This window comes from Aquarana catesbeiana, linkage group LG11, assembly GCF_042186555.1.
Source record: "Aquarana catesbeiana isolate 2022-GZ linkage group LG11, ASM4218655v1, whole genome shotgun sequence".
Classification (NCBI taxonomy): Eukaryota; Metazoa; Chordata; class Amphibia; order Anura; family Ranidae; genus Aquarana; species Aquarana catesbeiana.
Window position 1 is genome coordinate 48,147,508 of NC_133334.1, and position 21,431 is coordinate 48,168,938.

At 43.9% G+C, this 21,431-nt stretch overlaps 1 protein-coding gene across 8 annotated transcripts in view; it reads right to left on the reverse strand.

The window, feature by feature from the left end:
* PHF21A (PHD finger protein 21A) overlaps nucleotides 1-21,431 on the reverse strand; it is a 213,077-nt gene that overhangs the window by 34,523 nt on the left and 157,123 nt on the right. For all 8 annotated transcript variants that reach the window (XM_073604273.1, XM_073604272.1, XM_073604271.1 and 5 more), the window contains exons 9-12: nucleotides 21,049-21,141; nucleotides 20,891-20,942; nucleotides 15,621-15,700; nucleotides 4,989-5,049 (exon numbers count right to left, since the gene is read on the reverse strand). In XM_073604273.1, coding sequence (XP_073460374.1) covers nucleotides 4,989-5,049; nucleotides 15,621-15,700; nucleotides 20,891-20,942; nucleotides 21,049-21,141 — 286 coding nt within the window. The remainder of the gene's footprint in view (nucleotides 1-4,988; nucleotides 5,050-15,620; nucleotides 15,701-20,890; nucleotides 20,943-21,048; nucleotides 21,142-21,431) is intronic.

Genomic DNA, 21,431 nt, shown 5'->3' on the forward strand with positions numbered 1-21,431 from the left:
AAGGTCTCAGGTGTGAATGGGGAGCAGGTGTGTTAAATTTGGTGTTATCGCTCTCACTCTCTCATACTGGTCACTGGAAGTTCAACATGGCACCTCATGGCAAAGAACTCTGAGGATCTGAAAAAAAAAAAATTGTTGCATAAAGATGGCCTAGGCTATAAGAAGATTGCCAAGACCCTGAAACTGAGCTGCAGCACGGTGGCCAAGACCATACAGCGGTTTAACAGGACAGGTTCCACTCAGAACAGGCCTCGCCATGGTCGACCAAAGAAGTTGGTTGCACGTGCTCAATGTCATATCCAGAGGTTGTCTTTGGGAAATAGATGTATGAGTGCTGCCAGCATTGCTTCACAGGTTCAAAGGGTGGGGGGTTCAGCCTGTCAGTGCTCAGTCCATACGCCGCACACTGCATTAAATTGGTCTGCATGGCTGTCGTTCCAGAAAGAAGCCTCTTCTAAAGATGATTCACAAGAAAGCCCACAAATAGTTTGCTGAAGACAAGCAGACTAAGGACATGGATTACTAAACCATGTCCTGTGGTCTGATGAGACCAAGATAAACTTATTTGGTTCAGATGGTGTCAAGCGTGTGTGGCAGCAACCAGGTGAGGAGTATAAAGACAAGTGTGTCTTGCCTACAGTCAAGCATGGTGGTGGGAGTGTCATGGTCTGGGGATGCATGAGTGCTGCAGGCACTAAGGAGCTACAGTTCATTGAGGGAACCATGAATGCCAACATGTACTGTGACATACTGAAGCAGAGCATGATCCCCTCTCTTCGGAGACTGGGCCGCAGGGCAGTATTCCAACATAATGACCTCTAAACACACCTCCAAGATGACCACTGCTTTGCTAAAGAAGCTGAGAGTAAAGGTGATGGGCTGCCCAAGCATGTCTCCAGACCCAAAACCTATTGAGCATCTGTGGGGCATCCTCAAATGGAAGGAGGAGGAGTGCAAGGTCTCTAACCTCCACCAGCTCCGTGATGTCATAATGGAGGAGTGGAATAGACTCCAGTGGCAACCTGTGAAGCTCTGGTGAACTCCATGCCTAAGAGGGTTAAGGCAGTGCTGGAAAATAATGGTGGCCACACAAAATATTGACACTTTGGGCCCAAGTTGGACATTTTCACTTAGGGGTGTACTCACTTTTGTTGCCAGCGGTTTAGACAGTAATGGCTGTGTGTTGAGTTATTTTGAGGGGACATCAAATTTACACTGTTATACAAGCTGTACACTCACTACTTTACATTGTAGAAAAGTGTCATTTCTTCAGTGTTGTCACATGAAAAGATATAATAAAATATTTACAAAAATGTGATGCGTGTACTCACTTTTGTGATATACTGTATACCCAAAACTTTTTTTCATTAGTTTTGAACAGAATGGGGACAGGCTACAACCCCTGTCAGATTTACTGCTATCTCCACTTTTAGTTCTGGGAAAACCTTTTACTAGACTGCACGAGAGGGAAAATCTGCAACAGAAAAACAAACTGCAAAAAGCCGAGAGCATTCCCCTACTTATACACTACATTACCAAAATTATTGGGACACCTGCTTTTACACGCACATAAACTTTAATGGCATCCCAGTCTTTGTCCGCAGGGTTCAAAATGGAGTTAGCCCACCCTTTGCAGCTATGATAGCTTCAACGCTTCTGGGAAGGATGCCCACAAGGTTTAGGAGGGCCTATGGGAATGTTTGATCATTCTTCCAGAAGCACATTTGTGAGGTCAAGCATTGATGTGGGCGAGAAGGCCTGGCTCGCAGTCTCCACTCTAATTAATCCCAAAGGTGTTCTATCGGGTTGAGCAGGCCAGTCAAGTTCTTCCACCCCAAACCTGTTCACCCATGTCTTTATGGACCTTGCTTTGTGCACTGGTCCAAAGCATTTGGTGAAGTGGGGATTATGGTGTGGGGTTGGGCTTGGCCTCTTAGTGCCAGTGAAGGGAACTCTTAAGGCGTCAGCATAACAAGACATTTTGGACAATTTCATGCTCCCAACATTGTGGGAACAGTTTGGGGATGGCCCCTTCCTGTTCCAACATGACTGCGCACCAATGCACAAAGCAAGGTCCATAAAGAGATGGATGAGCTAGTCTGGGGTGGAGGAACTTGACTGGCCTGCACAAAGTCCTGACCTCAACCCGATAGGGTGAATTAGAGTGGAGACTGCGCGCCAGGCCTTCCCATCCACATCAGTGCCTGACCTCACAAATGAGCTTCTGGAAGAATGATCAATTCTTTTGGTAATACAAGTGTAGCTGAACTAAAGTTCTGCAGTTTTTCACTGTGAGCAGGCAGATTTTGTATTGCAGATCAGACATGCAATCTCTCTTCTGCAACAAACTACACTTACCTGCCTGTTCGCAGTGTCTCCCAGCATGTAAACTGAGCTGCGCGTGACCAGCCCGATACATGTGTGCCGGAATGACAGCATCCAATGCCAGCCAACAAAGATGGCCAAAAGCTAATACACAGAAGAAGATGGAAACTTCCTATGAAAAACAGTCCTCCTCGGTCTCCTCCCCCTTCCATCTCTTAGCAATCAAGTCTATTTTTTTTTGTGCTGTAAAGCAGCACTTTAGCTCACCTAGGCAAGACCTTGTCATCACCCCTGGCATGTGTGCAGATGTGCACACACAGGTTTTTGCCGTGCACATACAAAGACTGCCAATACTAAAACTGGAAAGCTTTCCAATCCTCGTGTGTGTGTGTCTTTTCCACAGCATGTGTGCAGATGCGCTGACAGGCTCTGCCAAGTCCCGAAAGCCAGATAGAGCCCACAAGCCCATCTGCACATGTGGCATAAAGGGGCAACACCATTCACAAAGCAGACTGAAGATCCACTTTAACATATAAAAAGCATTTTTACTTCTGTGTTGCTGTTAAAAAAAAGAGGTCTCCTCGATTCCTGCACTGCAGACAACCTTTTTACAAGACAGGAAGTGAAGAAATTTCTCTAATAAAACCTGACAGGTATTCTAATCTATCCTCATATCAAAAACTGAAAAGTTTTGGCTATAGATAAACTTTAAATCTTTGATCATATTTATGAAAATGTGCTGGCTGCACACATTCACTATATTTATAAAAACACAATAAATACACACTCTGTGAATGTGCCAGCCATGACAACATGTGCTGGCAAACCCTTTAGCATTAGAAAGGGGGCCCTTTAAAAAATGTGGTATGCCTCAGCAGTTCCCAGCCTTGTTATGAATCCCCTAATGCCAAATGGTATGGGAAGCACGTAGGCAGGTGCACTCTGCTTTTTCCATTGCAGGTGGTGTCCAGTTAGAGAGGAAGTCGAAAGGAACATGGTTTCTCTGTGGTTTCCTGGGTCACTCGGGAAGCTGTCCCATTGCATGGTGGCACCCCATGTGACTCTAGCAGCCATCTTGGGTCAGGCAGAGCCTTTTAAGGCCCTGGCTCCTAGGTTTGGGGCAAGGGGCATTTTGCAAGTGGGAACAGCAGGGACAGAATTAGAGGGAGGGAAAGTTTCCCAATGAGAAGTGAAAGAGTAGGGCTCATAATTTCTGTGGACACCTGCCTGCACCAGATGGCCAGGCCACATTCTTCCCCTCTCTACACGCTGCTGGACCTATGAGTGTTCCCAGCTGGGTTGTCTTCCCATGGGCTTAATTGTGAACAGTCTTTAAATTATTTCAATACAAGTTCTTATGTCGCGCTGGGACCGTGCATGTTATTGCCCCTGCACCTACCTACAAGCAGGTAGACTTGACAGCCCCTGCCTTGTAAATAGCTAAAGGGGTATCTCAGACCAATTGACAGCTCATCAAGTGTGGATGTATGAAAGAGTTAAATGAAACTCCCACTGTGTAGAAGGCACTATTCAGTGCCTTTATTTACCTTCTCCACTTCTGCTCCTTGCCCTGTAGCAACCCCAGAGTGATCCCAGCAACTCTAAGTATGAAGCACATGTACATACTTCAACCTGCACCACAACATCAAGCAACCAATAACCATCAGGCACCAGGGATTTCACAGAAGTGAATGGGCACCTACTTGACAGAATTCGGGGCTGGCTAATGCATAGAAATGTACAGTTGCAGCAGCGCAGATCATGGCTGAAGGCAGGAGTGTGTAGTTCAGGTCTAAGATTTAATACAGGTTCATAATACAAAAAAAAAACCCCAAAAAAAAAAACACATGCTTGGTTAAAAAAAAAAAAATTCAATATGTCCTATGCTGGAAGATTATTGTCTGGGATCTGAAATATAATAACAGCTCTAAGCGCAAAGGGAATTTTGAGGTGGTGTGACCCTAGGGGTCCCCGTGAACTCACTGACAGTAATATCATTTCTGATACAAGTTGTACAGAGCAGGATGTGACTGTGTCCCTGGGATCTTGATGACCTAACTAATAGCACATTTGGAACAAGTAGTATGCGATGTAGGGAATGATTAGAAAAATATGTAGCACCGATGTTGGATTCGTACTGCTCTTCACTTGATAAATTCCGCCTGCCATGGAAGGCACAAATTCACCTACGAATAGGGAAAAACTGTGTTCTAACAAATATATGCAGATACATTTACTGAAGAGGTGTTTAGAAGTATTCCATTCTAAAATTGTATTTAGGATTGGATTGACATCAACATATCTTACAAAGCCTTATACCAGTGTGATAACTCATAGCTAGAAGCAGATGTCCTCCAATTCCCAGGGTGCATACAGCTATCTGGCTACATTGTAAGTGACCATAATGCCCCAATACCAGTATGCTGGCTAGGTTTTCACAGATTGTCAGCTTTTACATATGTATTACTTCATGACACATTCTTTAGCCTTCCTTATCCTTTAGCACTCTGTAAGTAAGAATGTTAGTAACACAAGACCAGCACACTCACACACATTCAATCAGGCCCCACTGCTGCTGCAGAAAAGTACACAATGCTGGGAAAAAGCAACAGAAAAAGAGCAAGAGGAAAGTGAAGCCGATAGCACAGGGGTGTGCAGGATACCTCTCTTCCTCGTCCCTGGATGCACTGTGCTGTTCAAGTACGTCACCGCACTCTTCTTACGCTGCAAGTAAAAAAAAAAAAAGTCTATTGGCATTGTGTTAACATCGACTGTCAGAGATAAAGAACACCTCCAACCTAAAACAAAAATTCATATATAAAATTTCTACTGACAGAGGGGTTTGGTATCTGAAACAACACTCACATATTAATGCTAAATCAGAAAAATGCCACTTTCAATTGTCTGGCCTCCCCAGTAAAGGTTTAGCTTGTTTATGCATGCCCTGGTTTAAATTGACTTTGCTGGTATGTTTGATAATCCAGCTAATAGACAAAAAAACACAGAGGTCTCAATTTGTGCCAGCACAATCTTGTCCCTCAACAGTACAATAAGAGAGCCTTCATTATCGATTGAGTTTCTGGCTTTGGTTAGTTATAGGGACAGGACCTTAAGTTGTCAAAGTTAGAAGCCTTCTTAAAGGCTAAGCTCACCTTTATAAAAATTTAATAAATATTTTGCAATTATTTATTTTTACTTAGGAGCCTCTAAAGCACTGCATCCACAATCAGCAGATCCCGGGTGCAATGCCAGGCTCCTGCAGACTGTCAGTAGAGCCATCTGCTTGTACCCGAAGCGCCCTCGAAGTTCGAGAATTACAAGCTGTCGGAGGGCGCATGCGCGCGATCGCAGGATATGGCTGCCTAATCCCTGCGCTCCGCTCAACCGGACACTACATCCCCGGCTGACAGAGCACTACTCCCCCGCAGACACGATCTACCGGGCCCCCAGGACATCGGATATCGCCAGGCACCCGCGGGTATGTACCGCTCGCAGAAAACCAAAACGAAATTTAACAAACAGAGCAAAGCTTCTCCTGCAGTGGGAAGAGGCAAGATGGCGCCCGAACCTCCTGAGCCTGATGACACCACGAGGCTCTCTGCAGCAGGCCCAGCTTCCCCTTCAGACAGCCTGCAGCAATTCCCTACAGACCTGGCAAGCCCTGACCTGCATAACTCAGATGCAATGCTGGCCAAGTTCCGTTCCATTGTGAGAGATGAAATCTCCATAGCCTCTTGCAAGCTCTCCTCTCATGCAATTTCATGCGAGGCCTTAAAGAGCTAGGCCAGCGTACAAATCAGCTTCCACACAGCGAGTTGCCCTGCAGGACATATGGGAACAATTTGGGTCCACGCTCTCCTCTCTTTTTCTCATTGCCATGCTGCCCCCCACGTCCGGCCTCGGTCCTCCGGCTGGGTCCTCGGTCTCTTCAGCTCCCGGGGGAGATGCCTTCTGCCGACCCCTGCCTGGGTTCAGTGTCTGTAGCCTTGGTCTTACAAGTAAGTCTGGGATGATCGGTTCTGGCTTCTTGCTTCTATCCAATCATAACCGATACTCTACTTATATACTTTAATCTGTTTTTACAGACAGCAGATATGCACATCAGCCCCTGATGAAGCGAGGAAAGCTCGCGAAACGCGTCGGGTTAGAGATGTATTATGCATACCTGTACTACATGTATTACTATTATACTATGGCTGTGTTTTAGGATTACTATGCAATGTTGCTGTTTTATGAACCTGTTCACCCATACTCATGTCCTATTATGGATTATGTTGTTCTCAATAAAATATTGTACTTTTATATCTGTCTACCCTTTGATCACCATTTACACCTCATTTAAAGTCCCGTGGGCGACTTTTGTTTTCTTTTTTCTTTGATATTAGGGATGGAGGTGGTTTATGTTAGGGGTCAGTTTTCAGATTTCCTTTGCAATTTGTACCCAGGTGGAAGACACCATAATGCCCTTTGTCTGATGTTGATCCTAGATCTAATATGGGTTACAGTGGTCTTGTCATTATTGAACTTTAATGACATGCTGGTATATATAATTTTTTACCATTATCAAGTTTATGTTGACCATTTACTTGCGGGACCTAGATCCTCCACTGCGCCCCTGTTGGGTTGGGCGGTCTGTTTTATCCTCTTTGAGCTGCAATGCACAAATTGGGATTCATTTCCCCAGCTGTCCCCGTCTCTCTGGCTCCCGGAGGGGCGGGGCCACCAGTGCATCGGCGTCATGCCTCTCCACGCCCACTTGGGGATGCCCGCAATCGAGCGGTATCCCCCTCCCTGATGGGCGGGACGTGTCATCCAGGCGGTGGCCAGGGATCGCGGGCGCCTGCCTCTGTGAGGCGAGCGCGTTGCGATCCCCTCTGCTCCGGCTGACGCATGACGCTAGGGGCGGAGAACTCGGCGGATGTCCGGGTATAAGGGCGGGTGGTGTCAGCATGGCAAACTTTTCCATTATTACTCCTCTCCAACACCTAGCTGGGACACTCCACTACATTGGTAGGCACTTTGTTTTTATCTCCACATGTACACTTTGAACCCCTAGTGTACCTATTTTCACTTGCTCACTTTGTGTTTCTGATTGACCCCCCAGATCTACACTTCTTTCACTCCCTTCTTCCTTTCACATGGAACCACTAGCATTTCAGTTTATTATACCATTAATATCTTGTCTCTCTATTTCACTGTGTTTCATCTTCCTTCACTTCCCCATTTTTCTGTTTCTTCCCTCCCTCTTGGTCTTGTTCCCTTCTCTCTCTTTTTTTCTCCTTTTTTCATTTCTTTTTTTCTTTTCTTTTTTCTTCTTTCTGTTTTTCCTCACTTCACTTCCTCACTTCACCTTCTTTTGTCCCTTCCTTCCCCTTTCTCCTTCATTCACTCCCCCACTCTGTACCCTCTTTTTTCTCTTTGCTCTGCGGAACACCTCGGGCATATTCTATTTCATACCTTTATGACAGTACCAATGCCATTATTTTATGACAGTGCCAACGCCATTACTTTAGACCTTGTTCATCATTATATCCCGCACTTGATGCTATGATGCACAGTACTCTATACTTTCAAGACCTTAAAACCTTATATTACCATACATTTGTATTTCCACACAGTGAGTTGCCCTGCAGGACATATGGGAACAATTTGGGTCCACGCTCTCCTCTCTTTTTCTCATTGCCATGCTGCCCCCCACGTCCGGCCTCGGTCCTCTGGCTGGGTCCTCGGTCTCTTCAGCTCCCGGGGGAGATGCCTTCTGCCGACCCCTGCCTGGGTTCAGTGTCTGTAGCCTTGGTCTTACAAGTAAGTCTGGGATGATCGGTTCTGGCTTCTTGCTTCTATCCAATCATAACCGATACTCTAATTATATACTTTAATCTGTTTTTACAGACAGCAGATATGCACATCAGCCCCTGATGAAGCGAGGAAAGCTTGCGAAATGCGTCGGGTTAGAGATGTATTATGCATACCTGTACTACATGTATTACTATTATACTATGGCTGTGTTTTAGGATTACTATGCAATGTTGCTGTTTTATGAACCTGTTCACCCATACTCATGTCCTATTATGGATTATGTTGTTCTCAATAAAATATTGTACTTTTATATCTGTCTACCCTTTGATCACCATTTACACCTCATTTAAAGTCCCGTGGGCGACTTTTGTTTTCTTTTATCAGCTTGAACAACGGATGGATTTAGGGCCACGAGGATGAGGTTGACAAAATGAATGCTGAGCTTGAACAGCTTGCGTGACAAGCTGGAGGACTCTGAAAACAGGGCCAATCTCAGAATCCGTGGGATTACAGAGGTCATTACCGACCTGCAAGGCACAACCACCGCTTTCTTCCAGAAATTGGCACCTGAGATCCCATTGGAACTCCTGGAATTTGACCGCATTCATAGATCCCTTGCACCCAAACCTACAGATGGCCCTCACAGAGATGTCATTATAAAGTTCCACTTTTACCACACTAGAGAGACTCTTGCAAGCGGCGAGGGAACATCTGGATCTCTCCTTTCAAAACCATTCTCTCCAGCTGTTTATAGATCTATCCCCAGTCACGATTGCAAAAAGAAGGAACTTGAAACCATATCTCCAAATCCTGCAAACCCAAGGTATTAAATACAGGTGGGGGTTCCCCTTTAAGCTTTCTTTTTCCCATCGAAGTCGCCAAGTTCAAGCATCCTCCTTGCCTGATTTGAGACGCCACTTTCAGGACCTACAACTGGATCTCCCTCCATCACAAGAGGAAACGTACTCCTTGTCCTCCCACCCTCGGTTCCCAACAAGGCTCCCAGGTCCTCCATTCCCTTCAAGCTCAACGCTTCCAGGATGTCCCCAATGGCTGGGGAACTGAACTATCCTCCAGGTTTGGGCCTGAGTTATTTCTCAGGCTTTTTCCACATCATAGCCCACTTTGGCTAAGCTTACTGAGATTGATTCCATCTTCCCGCAGTCACTAGAGCCGCATTGTTGGTTTTAAATTTTTATATATCTATTTTATTTCCTTCAATTTTTTTTTGTTTACAATTTTAACGCACACATGATTGTTGCCTTACTTTAAAAGTGGCCAACATTGCCAAGTGTGGGACCGCCACCCTGGGTCGCCCAATTTGATAGATGGTGAACGGGGGGGGAGGGTGGCCCACGGTTGAGGAGTTGGCTGATGTCTCAGATTCATCCTTGGCTAGTTGTTACTCATTCAGGTTAAAGGTCCACTTCCTGCCCATTTTGGTCTACGGACTGTGACCTTATTCCTTCTGGCCATCATGGATGACCTCTGACCTATCAGATTGCACATTCTCACTGGTTGATTTTATTTACCACAACAGTTGCCCAATAGGTAGTTGATATCAGCACCTAAGTTGCTCAATTTTTATGCTAGTTACCCCTCCTGGGGCCTTGCCCGGGGAGCCTGGAATGGGTCTAACCCAATCTTGTATTTGAGCCAGAAATTACTGTTTTCTCTTTAATAGTTTGTGTCTAATATATTACGTTATATTAAGTGCTCATTTTTATGCATTTTTATTTGGTTTAAATGGTTAAGCAAGCCGAATGGGTCCGGTAGACTACTGCGCCCCCACAGTATCGGCACTTGCGTAGGAATATGGTCCTAGCCAACCACCAACCTCTTGGTGGGTCCCTGGTTGGTTGCACTATTGCTTTATCAAAATTTGTTCTCTGCCTTATTGTGCTTCTCTTTCTCTCTCTCTTTTACTACCCTCTCTCTCTTTCCCCACGATCTCCCTTTTCTTTACCCTTCTCTGAGTCCGCGGATGGTTGCATCCGGTGACAACGGTAAGCTCTTAACTGCTTTTCCACCATGACGCTACACTGGTTGTCGTTAAATGTTCAAGGTATGAACTCGCCACAAAAAAGGGTGACAGTATTTAAGTATTTTAAAAAACAAAGTATAGATATAGCATGTCTACAGGAAACTCATTTTTTCTCTGCCTCCAGCCCCAAGTATTTTGATGCCCAATACCCCCAGGTGTTTATGGCTAACGGCCCGACCAGAGGGGAGTTCTGATAGCTTTTCACAAATCTGTGCCTTTTAAGTGCATTAACCAGATAGCAGACCCCGATGGTAGATACCTCATGCTCATGGGTACCATTCAGGATGCAGAAGTTACCATAATGACCTATTATGCCCCCAATTCTAACCCAGGACCCTTCTTATCCCATGTCTGCTCCCTATTGACATCTCACCAAAAAAGGTACCCTGCTTTTAGCAGGGGACTCGAATGTGGCCCTGGATCCTGTACTGTATAAATACCCTTCAGAAAGGGTGGCTGCCTCACCTGCAGCAAAACATTTTTCCCACTCCCTACGCTCTCATGATCTGGTAGACCTCTGGAGAGAATTGCACCCACTAAGTAAAGATTACACATACTATTCTCACCCACATCATTCTCACTCTAGAATCGCCCATATGATAATGCTTATAAAACATCTCCCTTCAATAGAGTCGGTGTCTATTCTTGCGGCCCCCTGAATGGATCACGATCCTCTTCTTGTGGTCTGCTGGTCCTTAGTGCATAACCCTTGCGATTCCTTGTGGATCATGAACAAAATCGCCATTCAGGAAGATCGGTTAAAGACGTCTGTAGAATATTTTCGCCTCAACTCCTTCTGTCTGTGGGGGGCCTATAAGGCTGTGCACAGGGGTCATATTATCCAGATATCCAGTGTTTATCCAAATTGGATAATGGAATCCCTTCCACAGCTTTTAAACAGACCCCCACACCTGCTAACCGTAAACTTTTGGACCAAGCTCGCACAGAGTTAGACTTGCGTCTCACCGATCAGGCAAAGCGCGCACTGTGCTGGTCTCGCCAACATTGGAATATTAAAGAGAATAAACCAAATGCGATGCTGGCCAAAAGGTTATGTGCTTTCTACCCCAAACCCACCCCTATTACTATACGCACCCGACATAATATACTTACTAGCAACCCGGTCCGGATACTGGACGAGTTCCGCCATAGACTCGCTACTTTATGCTCTGCCCAAGACCTCACCAACAACCAGGATATGGCAGACTATTTGCAGCGTATTTCGCTGCCCACCATATCCAAGGCGCATATGGACCTTATGGACCGCGTGACATCCAAGAATCTGAATCTGTATTAAGGACTTAAAAGTAGCGAAGAGGCCGGGCCCCGAACAGCTTTACAGCACTTTACTGTAGAAAGCTAGTGGACGTGTTAGCCTCTCCCTTGATGGCCATGTTTAATTCCATTAACAATGGTCAGAACTTCTCGCCAGATCTTCTGACGGCTAATATAGTTATGTTGCCAAAACCTGAACATGATCACTCCTCTTGGGCCAATTTCCGACCTAGATCTTTAATAAATGTTGACATGAAGATCCTCACCAAAATTCTGGCCAACCGTTGAACTCCTTTCTCCCCTGTTTAATTAAAAAAGACCAAGTAGGGTTTGTACCGTAGAGACAGGCAGGGGATGCCATTAGGAGAATCATTCAATTGCAGCACCTTGCCCATAACTGCTCCCTGGAAACTATGCTTTTGTCACTGGATGTGAACAAGGTCTTTGACACTTTGTCCTGGCCTTATCTCATGACAGTACTCCGCCACTACGGCTTTGGCACTTCCTTTCTTAGTTGGCTGGCAGCACTGTACGATGCCCCACAGGCTAAAATTAAATACTACGGATTTGAATCCTCTATTTTTCCTATCCGGAGGGGCACTCGACAGGGCTGCCCGCTTTCACCTCTCTTGTTTGTCCTGGCTATGGAACCGCTGGTGGAGGTGATTCATTCATCCAGATATAAAAAGGTATTGAAGTGAAAGGTTCTGCTCATAAGATCTCCTTGTTTGCAGATGACATCCTATTGACTCTGTCAGTACCCAGAACCTCGCTGCCTAATTTATTTTCTCTTTTGGAGACCTTTGCGTCTTTCGGGACTACACGTTAACCCTACTAAATCTAAGGCAAAATCCGTAAACCTTTCCTCCTCAGAACTGACCTCACTAAAAGCTAATTTCACATTTTAATGGCTCCCCTCATTGCCCTATCTGGGTATACGTCTCACTCCTAAATATGACAGACTGTACCAGGCCAATTACCCTCCTCTCTTTAGAAAAATCACTGACATGCTATCCTCCTGGTCCCACCTCCCACTATCCTGGTTGGGCAGGATCTCTGCAGTACGTATGACCTACCTCCCGAAGCTGTTGCATCTCTTTCGAGTATTACCAGTCCTAATCGCCTCCTATATATTATAAATTCACCAACGCAAGCTCTTGAAATTTGTCTGGGGTGCCACACGACCCTGGATCAATAAGCAGACTCTGCACGCTCAGCGGATCAACGGAGGTCTTTCGGTCCCCAATCTTCAGGCATACTACACGGCAGCGAACATAACCCCACTAAATGCCGCTATGGGCCATTATTGATCTGGTCGAATATCACCCCATTCCCATTTCCTCTGTACCCTGGCTCCCCTCCCCCCACATAATGGCACACTCTCTTCACCTATGGAACTCTGTTAAATTCTCGGCAGGACTACTATCCCCCCACTTACCATTACTGCGTCTTACTCCCTGCTTTTTATTTCCCCCCAGCTGTGAGAATTTTAAACAATTCTCGTGGTGGACGGATAATGGATTCACTGACATTCATTCTCTGTTCACCCCTACGAGAATAATAACATTCAATGTTCTCAGATCTTCTCATGATATCCCCCTTTGGGAACATTATAGTTACCTTCAAATTAAACACTTCCTCCAACAACTCACAAAGGTCCGACCTACCCCATACACCTTGACCCCCTTTGAAACCATCTGCAAAGCTAAACACCATTCCCCGGGATTAATATCTTTACTTTACTCCTCAATCACTTCCTCTAGGAAACCCCCAGTGAGATCGTATCATCTCCAATGAGAGAGAGACTTGGGTAAACAGTTGGACCCAGAGGGCGGGCTGAAATCTGCTCTCTGCTGACATCACAGAAGTCGGTCCAGGCTATGCGTCATCATGACCATGGAGTTGGGATCCGCCAGACACCCAGCTCAGCCTCTCAGTGAGCCGCTGAGAGCTTGAGTCGGCCACCCCCACCCCCTCCAGAGCCCAGCGCTCCATTGAGCGAGGAGGAGGCAGAGCAGAAAGCTCCCCACTGACAGTCTGCAGATCTCTGCTCAGGGAGCTGTGAGAACCGAGCGATCGGCAGTGTTTGATCACTCGGTTCTCAGTTTAGAGACACCGGGGGACAGATGCTGCATCCACCTAGGTAAGTACGCAACGTTACAACTAGGTAAAGAACTTTCATGCTATTACTAAAATAAGTACTGATCAAATTCAGAGGCAATTATTTATTATGATAAAGAGTAGATACATTTATATAGTCCTACAGATACAACTGGCCCTTTGAAGGCAACCATAATGCTGCAGCCCGCAATGAAATGGAGTTTGACACCCCTGCTCTAATGGTCATCACATGAGATATAGATATATATATAGATATATCTATATATATATGATCATCAAAAAGAGCCAATTCAAAGTAAAATACAGTAAATTCTGCAAAAAACTGATATATAAATCATTAAAAAATAATGTACAAAATAACAGTGGGGTGCACTGGCCAGTTCATTAACAGAAAACAACATATCAGTGTGGTAATGTTATGCCCTTAGACCAGGAAAGTAAATGATCTTTTAACACTGCACTGGAGTGAGATTGTTCTGTGAATTAAGGGACAATAACGCCTCCTCCACACAGCCATTCAGCCACTTACACCAGATTTCAGCAGTGAGAATCAGCCGATTTTTGCTGCTGGAATGACAAGTACATCAAATTACAGCAGCTGCTCAGTCTGTGAAAGTATTTGGCCTTTTTCCCCCCCTCTGTTTTCACCTGGTGATTCAGCCAGTAGCACATCTACTATATTAGGCCCCTTTCACACATGCGGACCCATTTGTCCGTTTTTCATCCATCCATGATGAATAAAAACGGACATCAATGCATTCCTATGGAAAAATGGATGACAACGGAAGATCATCTATTTTCATCCGTTTTCATCCACTTCCTACAACATCTGTTTTTTTGAATGGATGAAAGTCCTATTTTTCATCCGTTAAAAAAAACGGATTGGACGAAAAACAGATGTAAACAGACTGACGGTCCATTTTTCATACGTTTTTTCATTGGTGGTGGATGTACGAAAAACTGACAAATACGTCATCTGTTTTGATGTGACTGAACTGATTAAATGAACGGTCCGCATGTGTGAAAGGGGCCTTAGAGTGCCTCCACTCTGGATAAAAGAGCACAGGGGGCACATTTGGACAGCAGCACTGTCGGTTCGGGGAGGGAGTGTTAGATGTATTAGCAGATTTAGATACACTGACAAACTTAAGCCAAACTCCAGCTCACACTTTTTAAGCAGTTACAGCAACTTTTTTTGGGGGGGGGGGGGGGAATTTAGGTTTTACATAAATTAATAAAACTAATCACTCTAAGCACCCCAGCCAGTGTTGATTTTTTTTTCTCATTCCTGTAACTGATACATCTGCAAGAGAGATTGCACTTTTGAAAAACCAAAAGAGGAACCAAACGATTTCTCAAAACAGTTGCACTGAAAATATGTCATGAATGAATGAATGAGAACTACCACAGCTGCTTGTTTTCTCAACCAAACTGTGAAGCCAACAAATGGCGGGTGTCACATGTACAGCACCATAGCAAATGAAGATCAGAGGCCAAGACGGCAGCATCCGCCTTCAGGGCCAGTTCACACCATAGAAACACAGTCCGGATACGATCCAGATGCTTTTCTGCATGCGTTTTTTATGTGTTCAAGTGCGTTTTTGCTGCAGTTAGGTGCGTTTTTGACTTTTTTACAGCGTTTCAGTACAGTCCAGTGCAGGAGAAATGCAGCATGTTCTACTTGTTTTTCTGGAACTGCAAGCACTGGTGTGAACTATGCCATTGAAAACCATATAACCTACTTTCTATGCATTTTTGATGCAGAAAAAAAAAACGAACTGGACTGAATGTGGTGTGAACTGAGCAATAAAGTATAGGGGGTTTAGTTCCTGTTTAACGTCTATATAAAATTACACTATCCACATCCAACATTCCTTCTTTAACAGCGAATAAAAACAGAGGAAGAGTTATAAGACGGGGGGAAAACTGACAACTTTGCAACTTAGCTCAGACATTTAATCACACATTTTGAACAGTTTGCACACTGCACAAACTATGTTCTCTAGAACTGTAACAAAATATGAATTGCATCCATACACCCAAGGAAAACACTCACCTCAGGTTCAAATACTGCCCCACTGTACACTGGGTTGGCGGTTGTTCTTCTTTTCCTCTCTTGTCTTTTACTTTGAATTTCTGATGATCAGAGGGAAAAAAATGACATTTGGAAAAATATTAACACGAGTCATAATGCAGTGCAGTTATGTGAAATTTGGTAGTGTACAAAGCTTAAATGTAAAATACTGAACAACCCATGAAATGCTGTATGTCACATCACCCTATGCTTCATTTTTCGCAGGGACTCTGCTGGTGAAAGGTCTGTGCTTCGGTTCTCAGATTTGCACACAGCAGCACTTAAAGTGTTCATAAATTCTTACATGTACCTAGTGGCGTGACTGACCTCAAGCCATACAGAGATGAAACAAATCCTCCTACATAAGTTGTATCTGTTTATCTGCCGCCCCATCCTCTACATCCGTTCAAAGTGCTTTATTATAAAGTTTGTCTGAGAGTTCAGAAAAAAGGAGGGCGGAAAGTTGAAGTTACACTCTGCAGAGCTCAGTGAGGAGAGTTCTGAGAGCTGATTGGAGGGAAGGGACACATCCCCCCTTCACACAGCACACAGGAACAGAACTGAGGCTGTCAATCAGCTGGAGGTCCCTCCGCTGTCACCATTTTTCTCTTGGTGTCAGGAAAACTTGTCAGAAGAGGAACGAGGCAGCAGACAAATGACACTTAGTGCTCTTAATTGAGATAAGCACACACTAATAGAGGGATATGCTTTGTTCCTATGTCATGTCTGAGGTTTACATCCACTTTAAGGCTCTGGTCTACCTCTGCACTGGTACATCAAGGTGGGTGGGAACAGAGGAGCTCCTGCACTTGCTCCAAATGCATGTCATGGCAAACTTTTTCATGCAGGATTCTAAAGGCACGTATATTTAAAATTATACAATGTATTAATAATTAAAAAAAAAAATAGAATTCAAATGATACAAATAATACACAAGACAATTAAAATAAAACGAAACACCATGTGATACCCCCTAGAGGTATTATACCATATATTGGAATATCTCTGAACTGTACAATCAGTGTATCCATGTATACAATTCTTCAGTGTATACAGTGTGGCTCTGCTTTATTCAGAGAGCATTGTAGGAGTTTTTTTGTATTTTACCTAGCCTGAACCCCTTTTTACCAATACTTTCTAGGTCCCCTCTTGGAATTTAGGACCTATAATCACAGTACCACTAGTTATTTGCTACACGTCTGTGTAAGTATATACTTGTGGGAATATAGATATACTTAAAATTGTATTTCACCAGCTAGAACATATACCTACGTGTATTGTATACTATTTTAGCTACCCTGTGTGTCCCCCCCCCCCCCCCCACACTTTGGCATATGAGCTGTTGTTGTGGCTGACTTGGGGTGTCCCGGACGGCTCTGGGGATCAGTACTGCAACTTTGGTGTCCGTGTTGCAAGCGAGTTCTACTGACATTGAAAGCATGTCTTCACGTTGATCTTACAGTATGATATATATGTACGATTTAAACGTAAGATATATTCTTATCCAATTAGATATTTCAAGCTCCTCAAGAAGCGACTTTGTGGTCTTAAAACATGTTGAGCAAAATTTTTACTCATAGATGAGGACAAGTGGTACCCCCCACCTTTGAAGAATTATATACGTGGATACATTGATTGTACAGTCCAGAGATATTCCACTATATGGCATCATACTTCTTGGGGGTATCACGTGGTGTCTCGTATTATTTTAAATTATCTTGTGTATTATTTGTATCATGTGGATTCTAGTTTTTTTTAAATTATTAATAAAGTGTCTAATTTTAAATATAAGCCATTTACAGAACTCAAAGTCTGACCTGAAAACTCCCTGCTAAGAGAGGCACAGCTCTCAATGCTCACCTTCACGGAGTGACTGCTCAAACTCTGAGCTCAGAGCTACAGCATATCACAGGGAGAAGAGAAAACGCATGCGAGCAATAGCTAGGCCTTGCTTAGCAACATCCTGAGTTTTTTCAGGCCAGGCTATATGACATATACAATGCTGTGAATAAGTATTTGCCCCCTTTCTGATATATATATATTTTTTTGCATATTTGTCACACTTAAATGACTCAGATCATCAAACAAAATGTTATTATTACACAAAGATAACCCAAGTAAATACAAAATGCAGTTTTAAAATGATGGTTTCATTTATTAAGGCAAAAAAGCTGTCCAAACCTGCCTGGCATTTATGTGAAAAAGTAATTGCCCCCTAAACCTAATAACTGGATGAGCCACCCTTGGCGGCAACAACTGCAATCAAGCGTTTGTGATAGCTGGAAATGAGTCTTTCACATTGCTTTGAAGCAATTTAGGCCCACACTTCTTTGCAGAATTGTTTTAATTCAGCCACATTGGGGGGTTTTCAAGCATTGAACGGCCTGTGTAAGGTCATGATACAGCATCTCATTTGGATTCAAGTCTGGCCTTTGACTAGGCCACTCCAAAACCTAAATTTTGCTTTGTTTGAACCATTTGGAGGTGGATTTGCTGTTGTGTTTCGGATCATTGTCCTGCTGCACTTGAACTTGAGGTCACAAACTGATAACCGGACATTCTTCTTTAGGATTTTCTGGTAGAGCTCAGAATTCATGGTTCCATCAATTATGGTAAGTCGTCCAGGTCCTGAAGCTGCAAAGCAGCCCCAGATCTTCATACTACCATCACCATGTCTGACTGTTGGTATTATGTTCTTGTTATGAAATGTTGTATTAGTTTTATGCCAGATGTAACAGGACGCACACACCTTCCAAAAAGTTACATTTTTGTCTCATCAGTCCACAGAATATTTGCCTAAAAGTCTTGGGATAGTCAAGATGTTTTTTGGTAAATGTAAGATGAGCCTTTGTGTTCTCTTTGGTCAGCAGTGGGTTTGGCCTTGGAACTCTCCCATGGATGCCATTTTTCCCAGTCTATTTCTTATTGTTGAATCATGAACACTGATCTTATCTGAGGCAAGTGAGGCCTGCAGTTCTTTAGATGTTGTTCTGGGTTTCTTTATGACATCCAGGATGAGTCGTCATCATGCTCTTGGGAGTAATTTTTGTAGGCCTGCCACTCCTGGGAAGGTTCACCACTATTCCAAGTTTTCTCCATTTATGGATAACTGCTCTTACCGTAGTTCGCTGGAGTCCCAAAGCCTTAGAAATGGCTTTGTACCCCTTTCCAGACTGATACATGTCAGTTACTTTGTTTCTCATCTGTTCTTACATTTTTCTAGATAGCAGCATGATGTGTTGCTTTTTGAGATCTTTTAGCATGCTTCACTTTGTTAGACAGCTTCTATGCAAGTGATTTCTTGATTCAACAGGCCTGGCAGTAATCAGACCCGGGTGTGCCAAGTGAAATCTAACTTTGCTTTCCGAAAAATTGAGTTAATCATAGCTCATTCATGATTTAGCAAGGGGGCACTTACTTTTTCACACAGGGACAGGCAAGTTTGGACAGTTTTTTGCCATTAAATGAAATCCTCATTTTGTATTTCCTCAGGTTATCTATGTGTAATATATAATATTTGTTTGATGATCTGAGTCATTTAAGTGTGACAAATATGCAAAAAAAGAAAAAATCAGAAAGGGGGAAAATAGTTTTTCAGAGCACTGTATTTACTCATCGGCCATTTTATTATTAGGCACACCTTGATATTACCAGATTGGACCCCCTTTTGCCTTCAGAACGGTCTTAGTTCTTCGTGGCATAGATTCAACAAGGTGTTGGAAACATTCCTCATGCAGTTGCTGTCGATTTGTTGGCTGCACATCCATGAAGCGAATCTCCCGGGCAAAATGGATTCATGCTTTCATGTTTTTTCACACCAATTTCAGACCCTACCATCTGAATGTCGCAGCTGAAATCGAGACTCTTAAGACCAGGCAATGTTTTTTCAATCTTCTATTGTCCAATTCTGGTGATCCTGTGCGAACTGTAACCTCAGTTTCCTGTCCTTAGCTGACAGGAGTGGCACCTGGTGTAGTGGTCTGCCGCTGCAGCCCATCTGCTTGAAGGTTCGATGTGTTTTGTGCGTTCAGAGATGGTATTCTGCATACCTTGGTTGTAATGAGTGGTTATTTGAGTTACTGTTGCCTTCCTATCATCTCAAACCAGGCTGCCCATTTTCCTTTGACAACAACAAGGCATTTTCCTCCACACAACTGCCGCTCACTGGATATTTTCCCTTTTTCTGTAAACCCGAGAGATGGTTGTGTCTGAAAATCCCAGTAGATCAGCAGATTTTGAAATACTCAGCCCAGTCCGTCTGGCATCAACAGCCATGCCATGTTCAAAGTCACTTAAATCCCCTTTCTTCCCCATTCTGTTGCTCGTTTTGAACTTCAGCAAGTATTCACCACGTCTAGATGCCTTAATGCATTGAGTTGCTGCCATGTGATTGACTGATTAGAAATTTGTGTTACCAAGCATTTGAACAGGTGTACCTAATAAAAAGGCCGGTGATTATATATGACCTACACCTATAGCAAGGAAATCATTTCATTTCAGTCAATGCTGCACAGCTTGTTTTCATCTACAGATGTCACTCATCTGTACAGGCAGTTTTTTGGAAAAGACAAACTAACCCTTTAATAAAGCATTGAAAAATTGCTACACAAACCTTTTTTCATTTGTTCTTAAAATCTTCAATTTTAATCTGCAGTCACTGAAATTTGTTTAAAACGGTCAAATAGTTCCATGCAATATGGCAACCTGGAGGTGTTCTGTGCAATTTCGTCAGGACACTAAAGGGTTTGAAACTGCAAACTTTTTTTTAAGATAAAAAAAAACCTTCTGTGTGCAGTAGCTCCCCCTCAGCCCCCCTAATACTTACCTGAGCCCCACCTCTCTCCAGCGATGATGTTGCACGAGTGTCTCGTCTGCCCGGGACACCCCTCAATGGCTGAGACAGCAGCGTGGTGCCATTGGCTCCCGCTGCTATCAAAATCAGTTAGCCAATCAGGAGAGAAAGGGGGCAGGGCGGGGCTGGGCCATGGCTCCGTGTCTGAATGGACACAGGGAGCTGTGACTCGGCTCGGGTGCCCCCATAGCAAGCCGCTTGCTGTGGGGGCACTCAACAGGAGGGAGGGGCCAGGAGAGCCAAAGAGGGACCCGAGAAGAGAAGAATCTGGGCTGCTCTGTGCAAATACACTGCAACAGAGCAGGTAAGTATGACATGTTTTTAAAGAAAAAAAAAAAAAAAACGTTTTATACACAAGGGCTTCAGTTGGCATATTTAAAAGTGTACTTCCTGGACTTACCCTCTAAGTGGTCATATGTAAGCAAACCTAGTGCCATCATGAAGGCGAGTTTCTAAAAAAAAAAAAAAAAAATGGGGAAAGAATAAACGTTACCATAGAGTTGAAAAATTCTTTGAACTTGCCTCTCCTCGCCTAGGAAACTTTCATTGTGACCCTACCTGTGGGTTCTCCTCTCGTTTTGGCTTGGAGGCAGGTGGCACTGTCGTACTGCTTTCAGTTGGCTTCTCTGGTTCCACCTGAGTTTTAGTCATCTGGGAGGAAAAATAAAGACATCAGCATCTGATAGAACACACAGGGGTCTAATAAAAGTAATCGAGGTAGAGGAAAAAAAAAAAAAAAAAACAGGGACAGTCGCTGCCAATTTGTATCCTTCCTTCCTTCATTTAAAAGAAAACGGTCATATTCTTGTGACAATCATCTCAATGTTACTCCTGTTCTGTAAACTTACCTTTGCACATACATGGACAAATGTACATTTACGGCGTAATAAAACCCCGACTCAACTCACGCTCCCAGCTAAAAGGTTAAGAATAGAGAGCTA